The sequence below is a fragment of the Falco naumanni genome, chromosome 7 (genome assembly GCF_017639655.2).
Source record: "Falco naumanni isolate bFalNau1 chromosome 7, bFalNau1.pat, whole genome shotgun sequence".
NCBI classification, from domain to species: domain Eukaryota; kingdom Metazoa; phylum Chordata; class Aves; order Falconiformes; family Falconidae; genus Falco; species Falco naumanni.
This window is the reverse complement of record NC_054060.1, coordinates 37761185-37783317: the sequence shown is the minus strand read 5'-3', so window position 1 is coordinate 37783317 and position 22133 is coordinate 37761185. Positions and strand designations below refer to the sequence as shown.

Here is a 22133-nt window from a genome sequence, read left to right as displayed (position 1 = left end):
GCATGATGATATTCTTATATGCCTCCTCAGTGAAGTTAAGGTAAAATTCTACTTAAAATTACAACCTGAGTGAGAAATGTGGTAACGGTCTGTCTACAGGCAGATGTGACAGCTGTAATCAGCTAAGATTCCTCTTACTCAATGGAAAGCAAGATATGATAGAGACAAAAATTTGCAAGAAAAATGTTTTAAAGGGAAAATGTGTTTTGATACATCCCTGCACAGAGGTAGAACAGCATTATGAATAGGGAAGTAAAACATGAATTGCAATTGAGAGCAATGTAGACATTTCAAGGAATAATACAAGTCATAAAAATGTATTACTGATTTGTGCCTTGTTAATAAAATGTCCTAGTTCTAATCAACCATGCAATTATTTCAGACAGGCTTTTACAGCTTAACAGATACGACTTCAGAATGCAGAGCTTTCTCAGCCACAACGATTTGCTGTAGCTACTTATCAGTACATAGAAAAAAATATTGTGATTCTTTATGTAATTGTCCTTATTCTTCTTTTTAAGGTATGGGATGCTGTAGATACAGGCTGCTGTTTAAAAACATACTCCTGCCACTCTTGTGCTGTTCGAGCTGCCCGGTGGTCATCTTGTGGAAGAAGGATTCTGAGTGGGGGCTTTGATTCCATGCTGCATTTAACAGATGTAGAAACAGGTAAAGGTCACGTAAGGGTGCATCATAGCCCTATCTTTATTGAGTACAGATAACTTAGGATCTTGTTAGCCTTATTCTTTCTCCTAAAAAATGTAGATAAAATCTATAGATCAAAGTTAGAATTCTTCAAACGTCCTCACAAAAAACAATAAATCTCAGCAATTAAAGGCAGGTGGAGATATTTTAAAAAAACTGAAATATCTTTAACTTCATGATCACATGTAATTTCTGTTGTCAGATACTGCACAGACGAATAGAATGAAACATGTATTATTTTGTGCTCTGTCATGATCATTCGTTAAAGTGTTTGAAGAGCCTCTTAAGGCTGACTTCAGTAACATTTATATATATGGTTAATTTAAACATAGGCTTGTACCTCATTCTTAATTGGGTTGGTTTTAAGTTTATGCTTAAAGTTAATTAGGTGATGATTTTTTTCCCCGTTGAATAGGACCTTAATTAGGAGTATAAAAACTTAAAATCTGGTATGGAACTTGACACTGAAGCTGTGTTGCTTTGACAAAAATTGTGAGTTTGACTTGGGATTTGATTCTTGTGACCTTATCAACTAATTTCCTGGATGCTATCTTTCCTCCTGTTTCCTTCATAAACTAAAACGTTTCTATCCACTATATTTTTTCTCTTCTTTATGTATGTTATCAGCATTCAGACGGCAGCATTCTTTGGAGACATACATAATAGGACACCTCTGTGTGTGTAGAAATAAAGGATTAGGCCTAAAATAGTACCTTGTCAACTGAGGAGATGCAATTTTATTTTTTCCACTTTATTTTTTTTTCAATGTTTAATTCCTGCAAAGTTGCAATATTTTTTGTAAGACTACAAAAGAAATCTTTACAGAAATGACAAGCTGTTCTTGTCTAGAAGTGTTTTCTCTTATGTAAAAGTAACTACATTATGTGTGAGTATCTGGAGAGCAGAAGTTCTCTTCAAGTGATCTGGGAAATTTGTGAATATTGTTCACATGGAAAGAAGATTCTTTTCTGTGCTCTAAGAATTCATTTTTCTCAACATTTGCCATATCAGATGTATTTAAATTCAGTGATGTCTAGAAGGGAGCTGTTGTAATTTGGGAATGTAAAACGTGTGATGCAGTGACAGAATATTGAAGTTTTGAGAATATTCAGGTTTTGTAATGGGGAAAAGAGCTTTATATATTTGATGTAGTAGTACTACATGAATTTGTTCAATTTTTCAGGCTTTTTTATTATTTTTCCGTCTCATTGCAGCAAGCTTCTAACTTCTAGTCTCATACATAACTGAATTTTACTAATCCAAGTGAATTTAATTTTGACCATAGAGCTTACAAATTCTAAACAGAATGGCTACCTTCTTAATGGGATTTATAGCAGTAGAATAGATTTTATGTGCCTGAGTCATTTGAAGGGACTACTATGGGGAAAATTTCATTTTATGAAATTGTAGAATGAATTCCAAAGTTGCGCAATTTTAATCTTACACTTTGATTTCTAATGTCTCTTTGACTTAACTATCCAGTAATGGGGTAGTATTCTGGGTTAAGTTGATTGTAGTGGTTCATTTGAAAGAAGATATTTCTAGTGTTTTAGGTGATGACAACAATAACAAATTCTACTTACCAAGGTTCAGAACAGATAAGCTTATAAATGGTTCTTTCCTCACTGACTTGTGAGTTATGTAGTTTTTCTAACTACTTAAACTGTGTGTGTAAAGGCAAAATGAATGCTTATAATCCTTAAAAATACTAGATATTCATTATTGCCTTATTTCAAGGACACAGGATGCTTTGTAGCTCCTGTGATCTGCAGTTGTAATGTTGATGTCCGGACCTTACTGTCAGTGAAGTAGGATTGGAATTTTGTTCTGATTTCCTACGCATGCAGGCCAGTTTCTGATTTCCTTCCCTGTTGTATGAAAAAAAAAAAAAAAAAAAAAAAGTAACTTTACATTTCAGTTAATTCTTTTCAGAGAAACAGGGCAAGCAGTTTGCCTCTGGAATCCAAATCGTTTTGATATAAAAAGCCTCATTTCCATTTGAAAAACACTAAGGCAGCTATAAGATTTTGATTTACATTAGTTCACTGAATCATTCATTCCTCTTCACTCTTCATCAGTGCTGAAATGATTTCTTCTTTGATTAACTTCAGATAGATGTTAGAACTGTTCCTTCACAGAGGACTTTTAGACACTTTTTTTGGACTTCGGTCTTAATTACTTTCCATTGCTAGACTGAACTAACTATCAGTGAGTTTAAATGTAGTAAATGCATGCCGGTGGGATTTTATAAAACATAATGCTGTCTTTAAGACTCTGCTCTTTTCTTTTGTGTATGTTGTTTTGGTTCAACATTTTTTTACTTATGTATGCTAAAGTCTAATCTTGTCTTTGTTTTCAGTATAGATTTTATGTTACATCTGTGTTATAAAAATTACTACATGTCCTTCACCAAAAGAAACCTAACAGTCTGAAGAGAATGACTTTTTAATAGTTTAGGAAAGGTTGCAAATACAGCTTAGTACTTTGTGTGGTATTGAGCTGCTCAGTTGTTTGGGTTTTTTTGTGTGGTTTTTTTTTTTTTTTTTTGTCATTCTGTGTTGTTTCTCTGTTGGGAACATAGTTTCTTCCCTATTAAATCAAAATTTGAGTCTAGCTCATTGTTTGTTCTGGGTCTGAGGACAGCTAGTTATGAGATTCTTCAAAGGAATGTGCCAGCATTGTTGTAACAAACAGTGATAGAATAAATTCTCCAGGAAATTTTGTTTCTAAGCTTGGACTGAAGTTTGGGTATCCCTTGTCCTAGGACATTGCATTTTCTGGAGTGATTTTCTTTTTTTCAGTCTTTGTGATCTGAACAACGTCAGAGTAGAAGCAAATGGTGAAATCTCTTTAGTCACAAAGCAGAATTTTTGTGACATCAGAAAATCCTGATGCAAGGGTAGAAGACGCATCTCTGAAATCTTATCCTTCAATTTTACACCATCAAACCTCTTCCCCTTGTCAAGTGTATTTAAGGAAGGTTCTTATTAGAAGATCTATGATGCTGCAAGCAGGAAAAATGGGCTAACAGGAACCTCATGAAGTTCATCAAGGGCAAATGCAAAGTCCTGTGTCTGGAAGGGAGTTACCCTGTGCAAGAGAACAGGCTGATGCTAAACCGGCTAGAAAGCAGCTTTGCAGAAAAATAGCTGGGGGTTCTGGTGCTGAATCAGAATCAGCAGTGTTCTCTTGCAGCAAAGAAGGTCAACTTCATCCTGAGCCAGATTAGCAAGTGTTTACCTAGTACCTAGAGAAGATGATGCCAGGCTCTTCTCAGAGATATGTAGCGAAATGATGAGAGGCAAAGGACAAATGTAGGAACACAAGACACTTTTTGGCTCAACTTAAGGATCACCAAACACTAAACCAGGCTGTCCAGGGAGGCTGTGGAGTCATTATATATACTTGGACATACTCAGAACTTCAGTGGACAAAACTCTTAAGTAACCTGCTGCAGCTGGACCTACTTTGGGTAGGGGCTTGGACTAGAGGACCCCTGGAGGTCCAACCTACAGAACTTGTTGATGCTATAATGAAAAACAGGGAAAGAGAAGAATTCAAATTATTAAGAAGTTCACTTGTCCTGGTTTGGTCAAAATAGATGGTGTTGTACAAGTCTTCTTTTTCAAAATTAATTTTTGTATAGATTGTCAATTACTATCTTAAGTGGTCTTCATTGTCCTAACACCAGGATATCAAGCTAAGACACTCCACAAATATGGTTTTCTTGGAAAATGTTGTACATATTAAGTATGGATCTGATGCAAAATATGCATAAAATGTTTAAGGAACTTGGGATTATTCATGCATTGCTTACATGAGTGGTTCTGTGGCTGCAGTTTGCATAAGGCAAGTTCAGTACAGCAACATGATGTTTCATAAATATTAGTAGATCCAAAACCTGCAGCTGAGCTGCCTGTAAAGATTACTGGTCAATATTTTTTCTTTATTGTCCTATTTTATGGACAATATTTCTTAATAAAGCTTTTTGAAAGGTTTTGCAAATATGATAATAATGCAGCAGTCTGGACTAGTGAGACTTCCTGGTTTTGTTCGTGTCTCCTAACACCACAGTTGTAGTCATTTTCTACTCGTGATAGTTCAGACACTTTGTTATTTACAGAGTAGTAAGCAGTGCTATATTTGGAGAGCACTGAAAAAAACCCTCTGCTTTTAAAACAATTCTGGGTCAAGTACATTTGACATTTAACTTCTGTTTGATCCAGATGTAATGGAGATGCTCTACCAACTTTAGAAGGGTAATTGTATTTTTTAAAAATTTATTTATAACTATTTTATTTTTGGAATATATGTTTTATTCATCAGTGGATTTTTCATTAGTCACAAATGAATTGGTACAATAGAGCAGGCAGAACATTGGCGGGGTTGATACTATTTGCATATTGTAGATACTCTTCATTTCTTTAATATTATGACAGAGGGAATGTTCCAAGAAATTTTGGCACATTTCCTATTTTGCCAAATGCTGCAGTGGTGTTTTATTTCATGGACTGATCTTGATTTCAAATATAACTTCCTCAGATTTATAATGGGGGGTTTAAACTCCCTATTATTTTGCAACTTTTCACATTACTGTGGCTTGGATACTGAAATTAAGCTTTGCTTTTTGAAGGGAAGTTCAGAATATATATAATGCGGTCGCTTAAATCTAGTTTGTTAACTTGTTTTATTTTACATTATTTTGAGAGCTTCTTTACAGAACATTTCGTACCTCCAAAAGGATGGTCCAAGTTTGCTTTTCTTTATTTTCTTTTATTTTCTGATTTGGTAATCCTATAGATATAACATTATTATTTTTAATGTAACTGTATTTGTTCACATAGGAGTTTTAGTTCTCATACATAAATGTCTCCTCAGGAGACCTATGACTTTCTTCTCCTATTCCTTCTCTTCTCTCCCAATACTATTTAGATAGTATATTGTTTTAATATCGTTTTATATGATGCCACAGAAAAAATCCCAGTTGCTTGAGGTTTTTTTTTTATTTCATTTTTTTTCGTTTGAATAAATACAGGCATCTCTGATGTGAGGTCAAAGGTTCCCCCCCAATTCTGCAGTTTTAAGTAGTACGTTGGACATAATTTAGTGGTCAGTCTCCAGCTAGGAGGTAACAGCATTTTGGTTTTGATACTCACTAATGTAAAGTTTTGCAATAAGAAGACAAAAAAATATTTATTTTGGGGACACTTTCAAGGGTAAAAGATAAAATGTTCTAATATTTCAAGCACCTTTGCATGCCAGAAACTTGCGACTATGTCAGGGAAAAAATTAGGAAATGCATATAGTCAGTATAATGTTAATTCTTGGAAAAATAATAAAGCAATTTGTAAGCATGCCAAGATACAATGGATAAATAACAGCCAACATCAATTTTTTAAGAACAAATTATGTCTGATCAATCTAATGTTTCTCTCACTGTTGTGCATGACAGAGATTGTGACTGTAATGAGATTTTTTTTTTAAATATATAGTCTTGTGTCTTTTTGTAAACACAGTAGGGAAATCCATTCTACTTAGCAAGATTACTCTTATGTCCTTGTAAGTCTTGGGCTTCACTTTTCTTTGCGTACCAGGGTAAGGAAGTGAATGTTTCTGGATCATGCAGGTAGGGGGGTGAACCTGAGGACCACTAAACACAGTTACAGAAGCATCCTGTGCTCAATCACTGGGCTGATGTTCTGTGAAAAATTCACAATGTTAAATAGCCTTTAAAATATCTGATTTCACAGTTGAGCAGTTTCACAGTAGGCTGCAGCATAAAGGAGCAGAAACATATGTTCAAGATCTTTTTAAAGATTTTTTTTTTTTAATACTGTGTATGTTACTGGTGAGCTTCTAATGAATGAAGAATTGAATTAAAGCACTTAAAAATATATAACACACTGCAAAGATGTAGTGGATATTGTTACTGAAATTGTGAAAATTAAAGATTGAGAGAACATTTAGAGAACGTTTGCTTTCTGCTAAGGTATAACCACCTCTTATCTAGGCAAATGGTATGTGGTATGGATTTTCCCTCAATTAGCCAAATAGATTTTCAGAAGATGTAATTTTCTGCAGTCTGTGAATTGGTTGAATATTTGTTATACTGCCTTTAGGAGCTAAGATGCAATAAATATATACACAATAAAAGTATAGACAGGCTTGCTGAATTACAGCTGTTGTATTCTATTACGGATAAGGGAGTCTTCCTCTCAAAGGACATCTTTTACAATATTTAAAATGAAACCCCAAAATTTTGAATATTTAATGTTAATAAACTGAATAATTGTAGAGAAAAATATACGTAGCTGTAGATACTGACTTCCAGAAAGGTAGAGCAGGGTCTCTAGCAAACATTGAAGCTGGATTTCTGAAGCAATGAAGCTTCCATCATAGCCTGGTTAAAGCCTGGAAAGCAGCAAATTCTGCTCATAGTAGTAAAACACACTAAATAAAGTTTGTACAGAAAAGGGCTAAGAATGCAATGGATTTAATACCAAATTGCATGAGATATTTTATTCCATATCATCTTCTGTACTGTTCTGTTCCATCTCTTGTATGGATTTTTTTTTTTCCTAAATTTCTGAGGTTCTGAAAGATTTACGGTGGTAGAGGTTTCATAACTGTGTAGAGAATCTGCCTCAGTGCTTCAGCCCTTTAGTCCCAATACCCCAGAGGTATGGGTTGAGGGGATGTATTAATACAAATGTTAGGAAATTTCATTTTGCTGGGTCCAGGCATGTTTGTACGACAAGCAGTCCAACATAGCTTCTGTGTATCGTGCATGAATTTTAGTTCTAGTAGTAAGAGAGTTCCCTTTCTGTAATGTTGTGATTTCCCCCTTTTGAGTATGTTTGCTGCTGCTTTGCTTTTCTACATTCCAGCCTTCTTGTTTTCTGTGACGTGCTAATAGAATGAAATTCCTGGATACATCTAATAATGCCAGACTCTTCAGAACGCGGTCTGCTGAGTTTCCAAAAAGAGGCGTTGGATTGAATTTCACTTTGGGGGGTGAGAGAATGAGAAAGAGAGTTTTATTTCAAAGTATTAATTAGAGAGCCTGAGCTTTTAAGATTAATGTGTTGTGATTGCTCCTCAAACCAGTCGAAATGCTAGCATGGTTAATATCTGCATCAAACAGAAGGTAACAGCTTAAAACAGGAAAAAGAAGGTTAAAGAGTATGGAGGTGAGTAAGATACTCGGATTGTTTGCATGAATTTTATTTATTATCACACTAATGTAGAATTCATAGTACTGAGATTGTTACAGTGTAATTCTGCTAGTGACTGTCCCTGAGAGCTTTTGCATAAATAACAGCCTCTGGAAGACAAGAAAAGGGCAAAAATGGTGCCCACTTCTCTTTAAAATGGGGAGATGGAGTAGGGAAACAGAGAATTTTAGTTTCTGGATAAAATATGGAGCAAATGATTGAATTACTTGGAAGTTGTTGGGGATAAGATTGAAAGATGGACTAAATAAAAAATTATATTAGATCAATGTTCTTTCTATGGAAAAGGTAACAGATGTTGTAGTTAGTAGATGAAACACATCTTGAATTTAGTGCACAACTTTTTTTGGTTGTCTTTTTCATGTCTTAGGCTAGAGAGCACAATGGCGAGAAAAATGTATATATTATAGAAAAATCAATTTTCAGAAGTCTTGTGGAGGTAAAAACATTTTAATAAAGCCATTTAAACAATTAATGTTTGACAAAAAGTTAAATGATGAGTTCCACTGGATTACTTAGGTATACGCCTAATGCCATTTGGACAACACACTTTATGGAGAAGAGTGGCCGCGTCATGCGTCCTTTGTAAAGCTGTTTGACAGGATTAGTACAGGTAGGCTGCAGTTCTGCTGACTTCTGCCTGCAGTGCCATTGAAAACTTGTTGATTATGCTCCCAGAGTTTATTAAACTAGGTACTAGTAGGAGCTAAATTCCTTTGGGATCGAAGTGCTATTAAACTGACTAGTGAAACCTCCATGGGGAAATTCAGTATTTTCTCAAGTACTGTGGATGGCAGTAAGATGTATGGGTATGTGGCTTTTCTGAAGCCTGCAAATGATGCCTGGTAGTGGCATACATGAGAGCAATATCTTGTTGCTTCTTTAACTAATGATTTTAATACTTTCTTCCTTCCCTGTGGAGTATTTATTTTTTTATTTTTTTTTTAGCTATTGCTGAAAGCTCCCATGATTAGAGATGGTCACTGTTGCATATGACTTGTAGACAGAACCTCTGTGGCCCTTATGACTTTTTTCTCTTTCTGGGGAAGGAACTTATGGACTAAATGAAATCTTTCACTTGGTAGTGACAGAGAGGCCCTTTAGGCCTTGCATGGGTAATAGGTGGAGAATCTTTTTAAAGAAAACAAAAATCTCCTACAAAACCCAGTGTTCATGTAGGACAACACTTACCCCTCCCTTATGCTCCCTGCAATCTATTTTCCCTGCCCCTGCTAGCTTGAAGAGCATGTGTGATGAAGTAAAATATCTCTTTCTTATCTTCTTTAAAAAGAATAAATAATTTGTCAAGTCTTGGCTTCTTGATTGTGTAAGTTGAGTTCAGCAGATGGGGAAAATAGAACTGATGAAATCAAATAAATTGGCTCCAAATCATGAAATAAACATTAAAAAAAATCAATATGAATGATTTTCAGTATTGTTCACCTAACAGTAAGTATTTACATCTGTCACTAATGTTTTTAGCTCAAAGTATTTTTCATTTGTTTAGGAAAGCCTATCTTAAGACAGCTCTCACTTGCTGAAAACACAGATTAATGAATATTTTAAGAGCTTTTGTCACAGTGTTTTAAGGTTGTTTTTTTCTCAGTTCTGCAGTACCTTCTTCAGTGTGGCTTAAAGCAGTAACTTTATTTAATGTAGATCTTTATATATAAAATATAGAATATAAAGCACAGCTGAAATTGTGAAACTGAGCAGATGTATTTATCTTGGTCCGTGCTGCTGTTCCAAAAATTATATTTCAGCAAATGCATATTAATATCATGAATTTGTTAGGATGAAAGGAAGCAGTGGACTGTGGAAAAGTTCTACAAATTAACCCAGCTGAATTCTATTGCCTTCGAAAGTGTCAACAATCAAATTGATACTAACCACAGGATCCTGTGGAAATTAGTGTACACAATTAAATGTTGGGAGCAGTGTATCCATGGGAACAGCTATTGCCTTGATATGATGGTATGCAAATTATTTCCTACTTTCAAGGTGAAGTTTCACTCCTACTTTCACAGAAAGTAAACAACTCGAGTTGTACTACAGCTTGGGATGTTGTATTTCTGTACAGACAGTATTTTATTCTAGTGATTTTTATCCCACTGAAAAAAAAAAAAAGACTATGGTTTCTTTGTAGGGAAACATTCAACCATTACATCTGTGGATTTAGTCCTGCCTGTCGACTGACCTGGGCTCTCAGTGGAGCTCCTCTCCTTGGTGTGGGAAGCCACTGGTTCTCTCCGTTCAGTAAGAGGCAGTCAGTGGTGTAGAGGCTCATGTGCAGGGGAATTCTCACGTGGATAAAAATTAGTGAGATCAGTATTCTCACGTGGATAAAAATTAGTGAGATCAGTCTTGTATTTTCAGTAGTGTAGCCCCAGATACTTGAAATATGTTACTATAAATATATTAATCTTTGATAACCTTGATATTTTTGAAACTAGGTTGAAATGAATAACGTATTTCATTTGCTGCTCAAATTTTAACCTCCACTTATTATTTTATTTTAGGGAAGCAGATATTCAGCAGCAAAAATGAATTTAGGATCAGTGTGCTGAAATTCCACCCTACAGAGTCAAATATTTTCATTTGTGGAGGGTTCAGCCCAGAAGTTAAAGCTTGGGATATAAGGACTTCTAAGGTAATGGAAATCTTATTTTCTCTTTCTTTTTTTGAATACTTCCTAAGTTATATGTGCTGTGCATTAGTAAGCTGCTAGATGTACTGTTTTTTTTTCAATGAAAAGTTATTCTGAAGTATTTTGCATTTGTCTTTGATTGTGTCACCCTTTGTTGATATGAACCTCTGTAATGTTTTTGAAACACAAAGAGGAACATTGTACATAAAAAATAGGATTTTTTTTTTTTTTGGTTTGTTTATGTTAATATGAGTATGATATAGTTGGATTAAATAAAGCCAATATCTCACTTCAGGACTGTGAAAAGCAGTTGAGTGCTAGGAAGCAGTACAGTTAACTTGCTTTTCAAGCCATTACATGTGGGTCAGGATGTGTCTGCCTCTACCTTTTGTGTAGAAGCCTGGAGTAATTTTTACGTTCATGAAGGGCCACAGAGAGGCAGGTATAGCCTCTGCCTTTACTGTATCGTGAACCATGAAGAACAGCGTGCTCCCAGCTGCTGTTCAGAGCTCAGGTAAGACCAGAGCTTTACTCTGCCAGTGGAAGCATAAGGCAAGCCGACATCCTTATGCACAGAACAGCTCAAAGAGCAGCAATGACTGTAAAGTGAGTAGTTCTTTGTTTTCCTTTGAATTTGTATGTGGGTAGATCCTACTCATCATAGTTACCCATCTGTTTGCTCTTAAGGCTGACAGAAGAGATCTGAAAAATAAGATTGCTTATCCAAACTTTGTCTCTGACTTTGTACCAAGAACAATAGCTGAGAGATATAGGCAGATGCATTTCAGGTCTGAGGGCTCTAACAGGAGAGCTCTGAAATCATTATGGCAATTGTTCTACTGCGGAAACACAGTATTCTTGTGCAAATAACAATCTAGTTCCTGTGCTGCAGTTGTTCTTTTGAATTTGTCACTGATGTTTGAGAAAATAATTTAATTGTGTAGGATCTATACCATAGGCTTCCCTCACGTGAATTAAGTTCTTACGAGAAAAATGTTAGTAATGTACATACCAAGACTGCCAAGTCTGAGACTACTCTGAAAATAAATTTACTATGAGTTTCAGAGTTACCACATCAGTGTGAAAACCTTTGTAAAAAGTGTGATGGGATTTATTCCATCCATCGTGCTTGTACGGTGGCTAGTTTTCCTTAATAAGGATATGAAGAGATACTCAAAGCACAGTTCTATGAAGGAAGATGAATCTAGTTTTAGATTACAAAAATTGTAAATACTTGTGATAAAGAATTTCCGCAACTTTTTAAAAAGTGATGAGATTTTCCATATTAACTCTTCCCTCCCTCCCCCTGCCTTGCACTGCTATACGGTATTCTGGTGGTGTTGGTAACCGATTTTGGTGTACTGTCTTTAGCATAGGCAACTTATAGAACATGCAAATACATGTTGTGCAAATAGCAAACAATGCCAGTTCAAAGTGTTTTCATTCCAGATGATCAAAGGTCACCCTGCAAATTTACTGTAGAACAAAAACTTTTTTTTTCTGGCAGGGGACTGGAGAAGACAGACTAACACAAGTCTCCTCTCCAGAACAGGGTCAGTGGTTTCATAGCATGCAAATGAAGTAGGGAATACAATTGTTCTTTCTTGAGATTCTCATAACAGTAGACCTTAATTATGGGGAGGAGGTGTAGTCTGTAATTGAATGCTTAGCTGTCCTTTTTAACATAGAGGAGCCATTGTATGTCACGGTAGGCTGAACTTCCTTTAAGAGCAGCCTCAGGAACTAAATGGGTATCCTCTTTTTACGGCTTAAAGGTTGTTGACCGTAGTGTCAAGTTTGAGGTATTTGATCCTGGTCAAGGAGAAAATGGCAGGTGTAGGTGACACAACATTTTTTCTGAGAATTTTCTACCTTGGTGCGATAAGCTTTCCTGTAAAAGATATTGTCGTTACACACAAAGTCAAGTGATAGTCTAGCTGTGTACAAAGCCAGAGACATTCTTTCACCCCCTGTAGTTTCTTTATTATGGATTTTATGTCTTTGTATATCTTTGAGTGACTGTCTCTGAGAATCCTGTAAAGGTGATTTTTCTCTAGATTTGAAATCAACTGTGATGAGCACGTTCATGCCAAAAATGGCAGTACATCCAGCTTGCATGTGTCTAAGGTGCCCGGACTCTGCAGAGGGGAAAATAAGTTATTCTGTTCTATAATAACCAAAAACCAAAATGATGACAAAGATGTCCCTGTCTGGATGGTAGTTCATGTTGGATATGGTTAGAAATCTTTCACAGACAGTAGGAGACAATCTCCAATATTGATAGTGGAGAAGGCATAAAATAAGGATAGCAGAAAAAATTCAGTTTCAAGGAAATTCAAGATTTACTTACAATGGATATTTACAGTTCAAGGGTTATACTTGAATAAGATGGGTTTTTTTCAGCAATTCTGATAGCAGAGATTGTGATGACAAGACCTGAGGACTAACTAAGCAAAATTTGCATTGACTCAAGTAGAGTTAAGGGGCTAAATAACAGATGTTAATGCCTGTGCTAGATAAATTAGTTCTGAGTCATCTCCTGAGTCTGCTGCTCTCCTATTGTGAGTATCTCTGCCAATCCCTGGTGTTTTGGTTTTATCTTTGAACAATGTGATGGCATCACCAAGAAAAATGGCTTGAAAAATGCTGTTCTTGGTCCTTTTTTCCCCTTGTGAAATGCCAGTTTCATTAGTGCTTTCCTTTGGTACCAGATGAGGTATCAAGCAGTATTCTATTCCAAGCAACGAAGACAATAAATGTGTTCATCTCTTAAAGGAGGTCCGTCCTTTCAGGTTTTGAATTCTGGTGGTGCCTCAGCTCAACCACAGCCAAACTGTTAATTGATATATCTGGCAAACTTGGTTGTAGTTCAGGCCTGTGTAAACATAGATTCACAAAACAGTTTCTTGTGGACAGGAGCAGGTATGGGACAGCATGTGCTTCTTAACCTGGACTGCAGCATGTGCATCCCAGGCTGTGGTTGCCAAATTTTGCCAGCCACCTTAGCTTGCTGTTCCACAGGAGATGCCTCCCACAGAAATACATGCGTTTTGGTGCTACAAGACTGGAGTTTGCTGGTTGACAAAGGGGCAATATTGTCTTGAAGAGTCCTGGAAAAGCATTCCTGAAAAGCAGCAATAGAAAGGAACCAGGTGTCCTTCACTAATGTACAGTGTTGCTGGAACAGGGAGAAGGTAAGTAGAGAGATGTAGAACATAGTTTACATGAGGCATTATTGCAGTGAGGAGCAGATGTGTTGAGATGGAGGTTGCAGTAGAAGATGAAAAGATAAGGGGCACTATGCAGTTTGTGAGGTGTTGTCCTTTGTCAAAGGCATTGTAAGAAGGCAAAAGAGCAAATCTGTACTGATAAACTGTGGACTTCAACAGCCTACCCATTCATACCCTCTGTAATTCTGGCTACCAGTAGCCTGGCTTAAAGTGATGTTCAGATATAGTAACTTTTGTGTAAACTACATCTGGCAAAATCACAGAGGAAACCTGCAGTTTTCAGTATTTTACCAACTGCACAGTTATAAGAAGTAACAGTTATGCTTGGGGTCACCTTTGTGTAGGTTGCAGGGGATGGCACATAAGCTTGTGAGTGTCTGCATGCAGAGCCAGTAGTGAATGCTTTAGGTGACATCTGTGATTCATTTCCAGAGGACAGAGACCGTAAAAACCATTTATATCTGTGTAGAATATGAACATGAATAATTAACATTTTATTAATTTGACTATACATTGTCTAAACTAGCCCTCATGTTTTCTGCTAATTAGGCAGTATATGATCTTTATGACATTCAAACAGTGTTTTATTGTATCTTTATGCTTTACTGCCTGACTTTTTTGAATCCATACTTACTGATCTGGGCATGGTGACTTTTTCACATGGGTACAACGGGATATTTGTCTTTCCATGGGCCATTCCCTCTACGCTTTTAATACTGTTGCCAGTTTTTCCTTTTGGACTGAGAATGTTGCTGTTGTGTGCAGTATGTTATAGCATCGCATGCTGTGACATCCTTTGATTGCATCTTATGATGTGGTTTCTCAAAAGGCCGCACGTTCTGTGGCCAGAATGCTATCCAAAGCAAAAATGAGACTAGCGGAATAATGCGTTATCATCTCAGTGACTAACTATACACTCATTTTTTGCAATGCTGAGGCTCCAGCCCTGGCACCTGCCTTAGAGAGCTGTTGCTCACTGAGGAATGCACGCAGTGGTTTGGTTGTCTCTGTACCTGCAGGACACTCCAGTATTTAGAAAGTTTGTGTGTAACTTATGTCCATAAGCTGATGGTAACAAACAGATGAACAGATAACGGAAACATCCCACTGTATTACAGGGGAAAAAAAAATACATTCCCAGAGAATAAGTGAATTAATGTGTATTCTGACAGGTAAAATAGGAAAGGTTTTAGGCTTGGTAAAACAAAATCCCAGCCTACTTCTTTTTCATAGTTCCTGTACTGGGTTATCGCTGGGAGTTTTTAGAAGCTGTTACCTGCTTTGTTCATTGGGAAACAATTCTATTAATGTAAAACTTCACGAGTTGGAAAACTCTAGCCAATTAAGTAGTGCATGAGGAATATGAATTTTAAAAACAAGCAATGTCTAATCACATTATAAAGTGGAAGGCTTGGGTTTAGCCTGGTAACGGATATTGATCCTTTTTTTGTTTGTTTGATATATTTGCTTATTTGAAAGCCATAATTTTGTGTGTACTGTGGTTGTCTAAAGCAGCAGTGTGGTTTATTCTCTTACTGTTTCCAAAAAGGGGGTGGGAGCTTCTGTTATCCTTGTGATTTTTTTTTTTTTCCCCCCATTTGGGGTAGCTGTAGCTCAGTGATAGGTGTAGACTGTTAGACACCTACATTTGTATTGGTTTTAAAATCTGAAAGACTGGGTGTGTATGGAGTGAACAAGGATGGTCATAGCTAAGTGTGGAGAAAAGGGAGAAAAATATCAACTCTTTTCATTGCTTATGGCTTCTTGCAGAATGGCGAGTATCACCTATGCATCGTTACTGCAAAATAGCGTAGTTACATTTCATACTCTCAGTAGGACAGTATGTTGGTTTGACATGAATCATCAATGTCATCAGTACCTCATGTCTGCTTCTCCCTAGTTTGAGGGGATTCAAATAATTGTTCAGATATTCCTGCTTTCAGCTTATACTGTTATCTATATTCACAAGATAAAAACAGAATGCTGTCTTTTCCATCTTATGCTTTTATGGCCAAAGTCAAGATTGAATAAAGTGTCCTGGCCAATATTTTGAAACTTGTCCTGTTCTAACAAGTGTCATTTGCTCTTAACTGAAATAGATGTCTGAGGCCTCTTGCTACTTCATTTCAGTTTTGATGCAAACAACATTTATATCTTTCAAGTTCTTTCATCCCAATTCATTAGAAGATTTTCCTGTTTTGCCTGTTCTTTCAAGTGTGTTAACCTGTCATTCAGCTTGCAATGATGTGTGAGTGAACTAATGATTATTTTGTTCCCATCATCATACTCCCGATAGCCTTTTCAGGCTTTGCAGCATATTCTGTCAATAGAGTGAGCATCCTAAATCAAGAGCTTGAATCTTGTTACTCATTGCACATTGAAAACTCAATTTCAGCATTCGCTGGTAATTCAATTTCTGAGGTCATTGTTTAGGATATACTCCTGTGTTTTAACAGGCTACCCACTTGTACATCTTAAATGTGACTATGGGAGGTAAAATGATAATTGTATATCAGGAAATGAGGGAATTTTTGGTGGAAATTCAGAGCAAAGCATTAGGCTTCACAGAGGTAGAGAAAATGACTAATAACAAAAAATTACACATACATGCAGTGGTTGAAATGGGCTGCTTTATGCCAATGTACCACATTGGTGCTTTCTGCTGATAGAAAATGATGTAGAATAGCTAATAGTGGTATTTTTCCAAATTAGTACTTTACAAATCTCACTTTTTTGATGTGCAACCCATTTTTAAGTGGAGCATAAATTTATGAGCATAAATTACTAATATTTATTCATGTATTGAATGTGATATAAAAATTGGATTTCTAAGTCCGGAGAAAATGAATATAGGTTTGAGGCAGCCTTTCAGCTACTAAAACATTGAGAAATATACAGTAGGCTATTAATCAGAAAGGTAGATCTAAAAAAAAAAAAAAAAAAAGTTGAAAGACATTTATTGCTATCCATGTTCTGTTGAGCAAATAGGCAAAATGATTTCAAATGTTACATTGAGTATTGAGCAAGATAAAGAATGAAAGATCAATAAGCAAGTTAAAATCCTCAACATAAAGCTAAACAATATATTTCAGAAATTAATGGATGAAACAGCTTGTTAACTGGTTAGTGAAATGTAAAGGCATCTCAAAATTACACAGACAAGTAATCAAAGCCTGGGGGGAAAAAAGAGAATAAACCCCTCAGTTGAATAGTGTGTAGAGATTTATTATAGTGGTAGTTCTTTATGTTTGTGTTAAACACAGTTTTGCTTCTATGCTGAAAAGATAATTCTGAAGATCTTATATTGCTGTATAATGAATTGATTAAATTTATGAAACATTTTGAGAATGTTTATAGAGATGTTATGAAAAGACCAGAAAACTTGGAAGTAAGCTGTTATGCTTTTTTTATATTAAAAAAAAAATGTCTGCAGTGTCAACCAAGGAGAGAGCATCATACTGAACGGACCCCATGGGATCTTTGGACCTCAGAGTTGAACCTAGAAAACCCCTGTAAAATAATTATGCAATAACACTGAGACCTTAATGTAGTTATGTATTTTAGAAGTAGTCCCTTTCCCTGAGCTGTGGAAGAATTTCTTAAGGTGTTCAGCATAAACTGGTTGAATTACAGTCACTTTGTTTTGGGCAATCTACATTAGCTTTTCAGACAGGAGACAATATATATTTGAACCACTCATTCTACCTGAAATTTTAATATTCCTTGAAATACCAAAGAGAACAAAGGGTTGAGACTTGTATCCTTTAGCTTAGCAATAAGGACTTTATCATGTTCACAAAAGAAAATATGATTACAGGTAAATTTTTTTTCTTTTTAAATTGGATTTCTAAGCTTACACAGATGTAATGTCAGAACAAGACTACAACTGTAACTGTGTTGTACTGGTAGTACTGTTAAGTAGCTGAAGTTCTTTTTATCCTGACTGAATTGTCAAACTGAGTTGAAAAAATTTATATACACGTCAGCAAGGTTTTGCATAGTGTAAGGCAGGGATGCTATTAGCCCTGCTGAAAGGACATACAGCGCTCAAGAACTTGTATCTGAAGGTGTTCATTTAAATTTTTTAAATGTATCCATATAATTATTTTTGAGTTTTACATATTTTACCTTTTATTTATATTCTGCTGTGATTGATGAAACTCTTAACATTTTGTAAGCGTTCAGGAACTGATTCTTTATCATGTGCATGCAAAACCACAAGGAACTCAGAGGTAAGGAGATCACTAACAGTTTTTTGGACTCTGTAAAAAATTGAAGAATACTTCATTCATCTGTTGGATGTATTTTGGTTTTGATCTCCTGTCTGTTGATGTTCGTGTCTGTGTTCTGTCTTATAAACCACGGAGGCCCATTGGAGCTTTGGCAAGAGCCATCTGCTTTAGCTGTTGGAGCAGCGAGTCCTGTCAAAGCACCATGCAGTAATCTGGAGAAAGACTAAGTGGAAGGTGACAGAGCTGTGGCTATGATCTTTAAGCAATAGTTTAAGCATTTGGACCTCCAGAAATGCAAATCCACTGCTTATGTTAAACGGGGAGGGAAGGAGAGGAAGGGCATCAGGCAGCGGAGACCCAGTGTAGTGTGACCTGACACAGCCACAGAACAGACTTTGAAAGAAAGATTAGTTACAGATATAGAAATAAAAGAAATGATATATAAAAAAGGGTTATAGGAGTTAAGCAATGGTTGATTGCATGAAGCTTACTTGATATCACTCTATGATTTTGGACTTTGATAGAGCAATTAAAGCTGGAGAAGGCAGGGAGTAACCTAGGTATTTAGCTAAAGGGGAGATCAGGCACAACTCCAAATGGAGACAACATTTATTTTTCAAAAAATATGTATTACAGAAAGTATCGTGCTAGCACATTCAGGGGGAAAAAATGTCATGGAGGAAAAATAGCAATGACTTATTAGAAATGGGAAGAGTACAAATGAATAGAAAGGTCCAGCCTTTTGGGACTAATAATGTTTTCTCAGGGTGTAAAGAAGGTTTCAAAACAGATGAATAATCTCGGGGTGATAGACAAATTCAAGGAAAACTTAGATTTGAAGATTTACATAAAACTCCTGTTTTTGAAACTGCGGTCTTATAAGCTTAGAACAAATTAACTAGAAAAATTGTGGAAGTAGTTATTTTGAGCTTTTAAAATTAGTCTAGAAACACACTACAGAATTTTAATTATTAACAGAGGCAAAGGCAGAGTAACAGCAGGGTTCCCCCCCCATCTTGGTTTGTTACTGTGGACTGAACATTGTTTAGCTACAATATTGCAACTATTATCTATAGCTTTATGCTTAAAAAGAAAATATGAGAGATGCTTGTTATGTTATTGAGCTATTTCTCCATACTTGTGTTTATAAAAGAAATAAGCCTAAGTCATTAAAGCACAGTTTAAAAAAATTAATAAATTTAGAGTGTAAGTGCAGTGCATTTGTTTCCTTGGAAACATTCTATTGCAGTTTCTTTCAGATGAGATGCAGTCATTTTAAGTAGCATGTATTTAGGAGACCTAATGAATTTGTCTCTGGATAGCATATAAATATGAAAAAAGGCTGTAGAAATTGGTGGAACTACTTGCACTTCTGGTTTCTATAGTAACAGCCAATACATTGTCATGTACTGGTGGTGTTAGGAAGAACAATGTAATTAAAATAAGATGATTTATTCAGTCCTACAGAAAACTAAAGTTATTCTTTTCACAGTCAGAGAAATCCTTCCTGAATCTATGAACAAAATTTTAAAGAAATACGGTGGGGGTACATTTTCATTTGTGTAATGGCATATTTTTTTTTTTTTAAATGTTAACGTTCAGGGGTCCTTTTTCTGAGTGTGAAGGCACATTTTCTGTGGCTGTATCACATACATGAGCAGTCCTACTGTGTTTATTTGGAAACCTCATACAGTGGTATTGCAGATGAGAATCATAGACCTGTCTGTGCAAACAATCTCTCCTGGAGCAACTGCTCCTGGAGAGAGTGAAATGGGCCAGGAACAAAACATGCCTCCTTCTGGAGTGTTTGAGTGAGAAGCTGTCAGAGTATAGCTGTTCTGGTTTCAGCCCATTTCTAGACAAATTTTACACCCCCAGCAGCAGCCAGTACGCTTTTGAAAAACAAGAATATGAAAGCACAGCAAACTTCTTCAGCACAATTGCCAGCAATGGTTACCTAGGTCTTTTGACATTACAGTTTAGGGGCTTCCTGCACCACAGATAGCGTCTTTGTCTTTCATGGCTCTCTTTAAGTTTTCATGCTGTGGAATTGGTTGTTCTTGATATTTTTTTTTCCTTTGCAATGGCCTGTAGCAAGGAATTCAAATTCTATCTGTATTGTGCAACACAGCATCTTGTTCTGTGTGTTTTGAAGCTGCCTTCTGTTAGCTTGGATTCTAAATTCTTATAGTGAAAGAAACTGTTCACCTTCTCCATACCTCTCAGATTTTATCTCTAATTCTTTCATATTCCCTTTGGTTGTCTCATTTCTGTACTGAAAAGTCCTTGATTATTGCTCCTCAAAGAAAAGCCAATCTGTATCTCAGATGTTGATTGTCTGTTTCCTATATACAGATTTCACTTCTTATCCTATTTGAGATGGGGAAATAATTTTACATACAAAATCTGATGGGAAAATGTATTTTTTTCCTAATAACTGGTTGATACTTTCCATCACAAGATTCTTGTGCCTTCTCAAGCAATTGGAAAGTGACTTTAAAAAAAAAAAAAAGTGTACACTGTTCATACCTAAAGTCTTATAGATCAATACCAGATTAAGCTCAACCACTTCTTCATTTTAATCAGTCTCCCTTTCCTTTTAATTATTCTTAAGACCCCTTGATAATCTTGAGCTGTGTCTGAAAACGGAACAAACAGAAAAAAAACTTAAACAGAAAAGCAAAACAATCTTTTTCCATTACATAAAGAGAAATACAGCAGTCATGTCAAAAGACTTTAGAAGAACAGAAGACTGTAGCATGCTTGATCTTCTTGTCTATGATATTGCCATGTGTTTTGATTAAAATTGCCATTAAAGTTTTCAGATGGAGATTAGAGACATAAATTGGATTTGTCACATGGTTGTGTTTTTGTTGGGTGCACGTAGCTAAAAAGCAAATAATAGTCATCTGCCTCAACACCTTACTCTCTAGAATAGATAAACACAAATAGCTTGTAGTGCAGTAGATGAAAAAGCTTGTATATTGTGCCAAAATAAACTTCCTTTTAAGTTAAAATGCTCTTTTTATTACTAGTAATGGTGTAGTACTGTTTCACAGGGGAAACTTAGATCAGTCCGCCATTCTATTAATTACCCAAAATGCCATGAGGAAGAGGCAGTTTCATGCCAAAGCACTTGATCGAAAAAGTTAGAACAAGAAGTGGAAGAAAAAATATGGCCATTTTTACAGGTTGGAAACCATGGCACTAACTGATTAAGGCTTTTTTCCATGACCATCCAGACTGCCTGTTAGATTTGTTTTGAGACCTCATCTCCTGATGTTCAGGCCAATATAAAAGCACACTTCTTTCTGATCACTTGCATAAAGTTTGAGGGGATTTTAGAAAGGTGCAGTGCACATAAGTTATGGGTGACCATCATAGAGCTGGAGCGAGCAGCAGCTTTTGAATTGCTTGTGTGGAGGCTTTGAGCTTTTCTTGACAAACAAAATACCAGCCATGTGCTTTATGCAGAGAATTATTATAGAACACCCATCTGAAATATGTACCTTGAATTCAGCATTACAGCATGCTTTTCAAATCACCAGAACCATAAGAACCTGTTTGAAATTGATTTAATTTGCTTAAATTACCTTTCTTGTCAAATGCCTGCAGCCATGAACTCTTGCCACAGTGAAGAAGCTTTATTATTATGTTGGATTGTGTTGACACCAGAACCTATTAGGCCTTCCTTTGAAATTATTTCTTTTATGTCCAGAAAATGCTTAGCTTGAAGAAGTGGACTGTGATTTTCTAGTGCTTATGGGTGATAAATCTGCAAATAGAAAAAGAGCAAAAGCTGTTATTAACAAACTAAAGCCAGCAGGGCAGGGAAACTGGTGCTTTCCCCAGGCAGGTTCCTCAGGCATGTAATGAATTAATTGTCTAAGGTAGAACAAAGCAGGTTTAATTATGAGTACTTTTCTGAGCAAGGGTGTTGCAATTGGTTATTTTTTGAAAGCTCTCTTTATAGGGGAATTTAAATACTATGTATATCAAGTTCCCAACTGCTATTCAAAGCATTAATTTATTGTTCTCTGAGTCAGTTCTTACTGTGTGGTTTGAAGATTAAACAGCATGTTTTTTC

The 22133-nt window shown here is 36.0% G+C and overlaps 1 protein-coding gene across 1 annotated transcript in view; it reads left to right on the top strand.

The window, feature by feature from the left end:
- WDR25 (WD repeat domain 25) overlaps positions 1-22133 on the top strand; it is a 64597-nt gene that overhangs the window by 32594 nt on the left and 9870 nt on the right. The window contains exons 3-4 of the mRNA XM_040601762.1: positions 522-669; positions 10457-10587. Of these exons, the coding sequence (XP_040457696.1) occupies positions 522-669; positions 10457-10587 (279 nt within the window). The remainder of the gene's footprint in view (positions 1-521; positions 670-10456; positions 10588-22133) is intronic.